The 7,444-nt window shown below is 46.0% G+C and overlaps 1 protein-coding gene across 5 annotated transcripts in view; it reads left to right on the forward strand.

Moving 5' to 3' along the window:
- The window catches only part of RHOA (ras homolog family member A), a 20,023-nt gene that overhangs the window by 2,218 nt on the left and 10,361 nt on the right, over positions 1 to 7,444 (forward strand). For 4 of the 5 annotated variants that reach the window (XR_001001472.1, XR_001001471.1, XM_011939096.1 and 1 more), the window contains exon 2: positions 5,521 to 5,641. Coding sequence is in view for 3 of the 5 variants with exons in the window: in XM_011939096.1 (XP_011794486.1) it covers positions 5,521 to 5,641 (121 nt within the window). In the remaining 2 variants the exon portion in view is untranslated. The remainder of the gene's footprint in view (positions 1 to 5,520; positions 5,642 to 7,444) is intronic. The other variant, XM_011939097.1, reaches the window with a different exon arrangement.

Consider the following 7,444-nt stretch of genomic DNA (forward strand, 5'->3'; position numbering starts at 1 on the left):
GGAATTTCGCTCTTGTTGACCAGGCTGGAGTGTGCAGTGGCACCATCTCAGCTCACTGCAACCTTTGCCTCCCGGGTTCAAGTGAATCTCCTGCCTCAGCCTCCCAAGTAGCTGGGATTACAGGCATATGCCACCATGCCTGGGTAATTTTGTGTTTTTAGTAGAGAAGGGGTTTCTCCATGTTGGTCAGGCTGGTCTACTTCCGACCTCAGGTGATCCACCCGCCTCAGCGTCCAAAAGTGCTGGGATTACAGGCATGAGCCACTGCGCCCGGCCACTTACCTTTAATTTTAAAAGTTTTTTTTTTTTTTTTTTTTACTTTAACGTAAAACAGCCTGCCACAATTGTTTTATTTTATTGTCATTGATGGTGAGAACAGTGCTTCCCCATTTCTGTCCTTAAAAGCCCTCTGGCAAGACTGGAACAAAACTCTTATGGAATTGGAGGATTTTTTTTGGTTTTAATTTTTTTTTTTTTTTAATCTTCTTCCTTTTGTTGTCTAAGTAATGCTTTATTTGGCCTCCCATACTTTTTTTTGTGTTGTTGTTGTTGTTTGTTTTTGTTTTTAAATAGACAGGGATTTTACTTTATCTCCCAGGCCTGGAGTGCAGTGATATGATCATAGTTCACCGCAGCCTTGAACTCCTGGGCTGAAGTGATCCTTCCACCTCAGTCTCCCAAATAGCTGGCACTGTAGGTATGTGCCACCATACCTGGGTAATTTATGTTTTTAGAGATGAGGTCTTCTTGTGTTGATCCAGCTGGTTTCAAACAACTGGGCTCAAGTTTTCCCACCTCAGCCCTGAGTGGCTGGACTTAGAGGCGCAAGCCAGTGTGCCCAGCTCTCCTGTACATCTTTTGAAGTGGGTCAGCTGAAAGAAAAAAAATCCCTGAAACTAGAATGAGGTGCTCTTCTCCAACATTCTCATTTTTCTTGGGCATTCAGTTATATGTCTCATATGCTGCTAACACTTGATATTTTACCTTCCATTAATTCATCCCCTTTCTCCTTTCTTACTTTGTTTTTGTTTATTTGGAGACAGAGTCTCCCTCTGTTGCCCAGGCTGAGTGCAATGGCATGATCTTGGTTTACAACAACCTCTGCCTGCCAGGTTCAAGCTCTTCTCCTATCTCAGCCTCCCGAGGAGCTGGGATTACAGGTGCCCGCCACTGAGCCTGGCTAATTTTTGTATTTTTAGTAGAGACGAGGTTTCGCCATGTTGGCCAGGCTGGTCTCGAACTTTTGACCTCGGATGATCCACCCGCCTTGGCCTCCCAAAGTGCTGGGATTACACACATGAGCCACCGCGCCTGGCCACTTTTCACTTGGCTACATTACTTATTTCTTTCTGTCCCAGGGTTACCTAGCCTCCTTTTGTGGCACTGTGGGAGGAATGTGGGTTAGACCAGCTGCTCAGAACTCCAGGGTCCCTCATTGTAGGGCTTTCTGATAGTTGTTTGACCATCAGTAAGCTGCCTGACCTTTGAGCCTTCCTTATTTGTAAAACGGTTTTTATAGGTGACATCAAATTCTGTGAAGTAACGGAAAATGTTTGGAAGCACCAAAGCGCTTTCTAAGAGATGAGTACTTCCATGCTCAAAAACCTCTTTTATAGTTTGTAGTCTTTTTTATTTATTTATTTATTTATTTTTTGAGACGGAGTCTCTCTCTCTGTTGCCCAGGCTGGAGTACAGTGGTGCGATCTCTGCTCACTGCAAGCTCTGCCTCCCACCATTCTCCTCCCTCAGCCTCCCGAGTAGCTGGGACTACAGGCGCCCACCACCACACTCAGCTAATGTTTTGTATTTTTTAGTAGAGATGGGGTTTCATCGTGTTAGCCAGGATGGTCTTGATCTCCAGACCTCGTGATCTGCCCACCTCGGCCTCCCAAAGTTCTGGGATTACAGGTGTGAGCCACCATGCCCAGCCTATATTTTGTAGTCTTTTTTATTCAAATACAGAGTGAGCCACGATGATTGCTCTTATGCTAATAGGACCTCTAAGATACTTTTTGGCCCAAGTATAAATGGAAAAAATACAACAAATACCATCCTAACAGAATTTTGGGATGTACCCTGCAGGTGGCAAACCAATACAGAGTGTTAGTTCAGCCTCAGTCTTCTGCATGGATGCTTGGACATAGGTGTTTTTGTGGTCCTGATAGGAATACTGGTTTTATGTGAACACAGGGACCAGTTGTGACAAACTAGGTAGAAATGTGATGACATCTTCGGGATTGGTGTCAAGTAATAGCCCTCTTATCTTAGATTGATACACCATACATAGAAAGATCCATTGGCTTGGGGAAGCAGTGTCAGGTTGGCATTTTCATAGCTCATTTCTCAAAAGCCTAGTGAATGTGTATTACTGGTTGTATCCTAACATTTTCTCCAGAGAGAGGCTGTTAGTTGCTGCATGTCTGTGAGCGTGAACTGGAAGAGTCTTTTCCACCTGTGGCAGTATGTATGTTTTGGAAGCAGCTCTTAGGTTCTCTTGGAAACATCATCTCTGCCTGAGCATCTTGGAACAACCAGAATCTTGCCCATAAGAAATTTAGAGATCTTGACTTAAAACCTTGAGGCATGCATGGTCTGTAAGTATCTTTCTTGTGCTGCAAACGTTGGACATCACTGACCCTCGCAAGATAGGGCGAGGTCCTCACTTGAGGAGAGTTCCCCGGAATGAAAGTGTTTGATTGAAGAGCATATCACAGGCTACCTGCCTGCCTCAGAGCAACTCAAGAGTCCCCAAGATGGGAGAGGGTACTGTGTAGGAATATTCATTTAACAGTATGTAATAGTACAAGGCTGGACACCGTAGCTCACACCTGTAATCCCAGTACCTTGGGAGGCTGATGTGGGAGGATCACCAGAGGTCAGGAGTTCGAGACCAGCCTGCCCAACATGGCAAAACCCCATCTCTACTAAAAATACAAAAAATTAGCTGGGTGTGGTGGTGGCCACCCGTAATCCCAGCTACTCGGGAGGCTGAGGCAGGAGATTCACTTGAAACTGGGAGGCAGAGGTTGCAGTGAGCCAAGACTGAGCTACTGCACTCCAGCCTGGGCGACAAGAGCGAAATTCTGTTTAAAAAAAAAGAAACCGAAAGCGAAACAAACAGGAAAAAAACACAAAAAAAACAGTATGCAGTAGGACAGCCTAGGGAACCATACAAGATTGTAGGTGATCATGGTACCAAGAGTAGGCCTGCTCACAATGAAAAGGCTCCTTTTGATATGAGACAGGCTCAACACCTTAGAAGCATTTTATCAGGCGCCAATAGAGGCTGAATATATGACTGAACACCGTGGGGTGGAGGGGGCTGAGAGAGTGGGATTTGCCAGGGAGTAAATGAGCTCCATTATTGTGAGGACAGACAGATTGTGATAATTGGGCATCAGTATATCTTTGTTACACATGATGGTGTGCATGACAGAAGTACAGTGGGCCTTGTGGAAGTTCTTTGTGATGCATCCTGGGGCAAAAGTTGGGGGGTAGAAGAACTATCAATTTGGAGGAAGAAATCATTTAGAAACTGAAATTTGGGCTGTGGAGGTGCTAAGAGAAGAAAGATGTGTTCCAAGTATTGGAGGGAAACCTCTTGGGCCTCAAAGGGCCTCTGTACAGAGGATGTTTAACAAAGTTTAACATGGAGTTTGGTGATAAGAAGGGGTAGCAGAGCTGGCTGCAGTGCTGGACAGTGTTGAATGGGACTTGTGTTCAGAGCCCAGGCATTAGTTTACCCTTCTACCACAGAAGGGTGAGGATGTACCCGGATGTGAAAGGAGTACTCTCTCACCTTATGTGATGCATTATTTCAGCCATTCAGACATTTCTTGAGTAGTAAAGCCGTAGCCAAAAGGACTTTCCTGTCATCTCAGGCCTTGCCTAACACCCAGCATGGTGTCTTTTCCTGCCTACCAACTCAAAATACAGATTTGTCTCCATGGTTTCCACATTATAGCAGAAAATCTACTTAGTCTTGTATCTTCCTCTCTTGCCTGTATGCCTGGTGGAATGTTATTTAAAATTTGATTTCTTCTCTCCTGTCTGTCTGCTTTCTTTCCTAGTACAATGTTACTTATAATTAAACACTTTTATAAGTTACAAAGTTATTTTTGATTTGACATTTTGAATTATGCCACTTGGTTCAGTTCTAGTATCTGTTTTGTTTTTTTGTTTTTTTCCTAATTGAGACAAGGTCTCCCTGCCTAGGATGGAGTGCACAATCTCTGCTTACTACAACCTCCGCCTCCCGGGCTCAAGCAGTCCTCCCACCTCAGTCTCCCAAGTAGCTGGGACTACAGGCGTGCACCACCACAGTCAGCTAATTTTTTTTTTTTTTTTTTTTTTTGGATGGACTTTCGCTCCTATTGGCCAGGCTGGAGTGCAACGGCGCAATCTCGGCTCATTGCAGCCTCCGCCTCCCAGGTTCAAGTGATTCTCCTGCCTCAGCCTCCTGAGTAGCTGGGATTACAGGCATGCTTCACCATGCCCGGGTAATTTTGTATTTTTAGTAGAGATGGAGGTTCTCCATGTTGGTCAGGCTGGTCTCGAACTTCCAACCTCAGGTGATCTGCCTACCTTGGCCTCCCAAAGTGCTGGGATTACAGGTGTGAGCTACCACGCCCGGCCCACACTCAGCTAATTTTTATTTTTTATTTATTTTTTTCTAGAGACGGAGGCTCGCTCTGTTGTCCAGGCTAGAGTGCTAGAGTGCAGTGGCGCGATCTCGGCTCACTGCAACCTCTCGAGTTCAAGCAGTTCTCCTGCCTCAGCCTCCCGAGTAGCTGGGACTACAGGCGCACGCTGCCATGCCCGGCTAATTTCTTTTGTATTTTAGTAGGGACGGGGTTTCACCATGTTGCCCAGGCTGGTCTCGAACTCCTGAGCTCAGGCCGTCAGCCCACCTCGGCCTCCCAAAGTGCTGGGATTACAGGCGTGAGCTACTGTGCGTGGCCACACTCAGCTAATTTTTAAGGTTTTTTTGTAGAGATAGGCTCTCCAGATTTTCAATTTTGAGAAATTTCAACGTAAAATAATTTAAATATACTCTCATTTGAGCTTGATGCTCATAAAAGTAAATACTCGGCTGGGCACAGTGGCTCACGCCTGTAATCCCAGCACTTCGGGAGGCCAAGGCGGGCGGATCACGAGGTCAGGAGAACGAGACCATCCTGGCTAACACGGTGAAACCCTGTCTCTACTAAAAATACAAAAAATTAGCCGGGCATGGTGGCGGGTACCTGTAGCCCCAGCTACTTAAGAGGCTGAGGCAGGAGAATGGTGTGAACCCGGGGGCGAAGCTTGCAGTAAGCCAAGATCATGCCACTGCACTCCAGCTTGGGCAACAGAGCGAGACTCCGTCTCAAAAAAAAAAAAAAGAAAAAATGTAAATACTCCTGTGTTTTACTGTTTTAGACCGTCTGCCATTTCAGTGTACTATGGTAAGCGTCACTTTTTCTTAAAGTGGGTACGGGGATTAACCTTGCATTCTTGTGGTTGTTTTTCCCATTACAGGTAGAGTTGGCTTTGTGGGACACAGCTGGGCAGGAAGATTATGATCGCCTGAGGCCCCTCTCCTACCCAGATACCGATGTTATACTGATGTGTTTTTCCATCGACAGCCCTGATAGTTTAGGTGAGTGGCCCTGCACCCTGATGTTTGTCATTGCCTGTGTAACTGGTTGACATCTGGTTTCTGGGCATCAAGTGGCTGAAAAGCAGACATGAACTTCAGAGAAGCAATCATCAGTGGCCAGAGTCTTGGAGTTTGGGACTGTAGAGTATGGGCCTTGGGTCCCTTTCAGCCTAGGTTTCCTACTAGGTTTCCTATGGCTACTTTATTTAAAATGTATCCACCTAGACAGGGCACGGTGGCTCACACCTACAATCCCTGTACTTTGGGAGGCCCAGATGGGTAGATCACCTGAGGGTCAGGAATTCGAGAACAGCCTGGCCAACATGGCAAAACCCTGTCTTTACTAAAAGTTAAAAAAAAATTAGCCAGGCATGGTGGCACACACCTGTAGTCCCAGGTGCTTGGAGGCTGAGGCAGGAGAATGGTTCGAACCTTGTAGGCGGAGATTGCAGTGAACCGAGATTATAGCACTGCATTCCAGACTAAGCAACAGAGCAAGACTCCATCTCAAAAATAATAATAATTATTATTATTATTACTAAATAATATTAAATGTTATTTAAAAATGTAACTGCCTTGTAAACTAGATGAGTAAACTAGATGAATTCCAAATACAAAGATGAATAAACTAAGGCCGGGCGTGATGGCTGATGCCTATAATCCTAGCACTTTGGGAGGCCAAGATTGGCAGATCACTTGAGGTCACGAGTTCAAGACCAGCCTAGGCAACATGGTGAACGCGTCTCTACTAAAATACAAAAACTAGCTGGGTGTGGTGGTGTGCGCCTGTAATCCCAGCTGCTCCGGGGGCTGAGGCAGGAGAATCACTTGAGCCTGGGAAGCGGAAGTTGCAGTGAGCTAAGATCCGGCCACCACACTCCAGACTCTGTCTCCCAAAAAAAAAAAAGAAAAAAAGTAAACCAGATGAGTTCTAAATGTAAAGCCATCTCTTTTGGGGAAAAGACTTTTTTTCTTTTTTTTGGTTGCCCTGGCTTAACCTTTTTCTGAAGTGTCTTAACTAACTGATAGAAGCTTGAATGTGATCATTTCATTAGCCTAAACACAGCCACATAATTCAGAAGTCAGTATTCTTTTTTTTTTTTCTTTTTTTTGAGAGGGAGTCTCGCTTTGTCGCCCAGGCTGGAGGGCAGTGGCACGATCTTGGCTCACTGCAACCTCCACCTCCCTGGTTCAAGGAATTCCCCTGCCTGAGCCTCCCAGTAGCTGGGATTACAGGAACGCACTACCATGCGCGGTTAGTTTTTTTGTTTTGTTTTGTTTTGTTTGAGACGGAGTTTTGCTCTTGTTGCCCAGGCTGGAGTGCAATGGCTCAGCTCACCACAACCTCTGCCTCCCAGGTTCAAGCGATTCTCCAGCCTCAGCCTCCTGAGTAGCTGGGATTGCAGGCATGCAAGACACCAAGTCCGGCTAATTCTGCATTTTTAGAAGAGATGGGGTTTCTCCATGTTGGTCATGCTGGTCTCCAACTCCCGACCTCAAGTGGTCTGCCTGCCCTGGCCTCCCAAAGTGCTGGGATTACAGGCGTGAGGCACTGCCCGGCAATTTTTGTGTTTTTTAATAGAGATGGGGTTTCACTATGTTGGCCAGACTGGTCTCGAACTCCTGACCTCAGGCGATCTGCCTGCCTGAGAGTAAACTAAGTTTTTTTTATTTTTATTTATTTATTTATTTTTTTTGAGACGGAGTCTTGCTCTGTCGCCTGGGCTGGAGTGCAGTGGCCGGATCTCAGCTCACTGCAAGCTCCGCCTCCCGGGTTTACGCCATTCTCCTGCCTCAGCCTCC

This window comes from Colobus angolensis, unplaced genomic scaffold (assembly GCF_000951035.1).
Source record: "Colobus angolensis palliatus isolate OR3802 unplaced genomic scaffold, Cang.pa_1.0 Scaffold18, whole genome shotgun sequence".
Taxonomy (NCBI): domain Eukaryota; kingdom Metazoa; phylum Chordata; class Mammalia; order Primates; family Cercopithecidae; genus Colobus; species Colobus angolensis.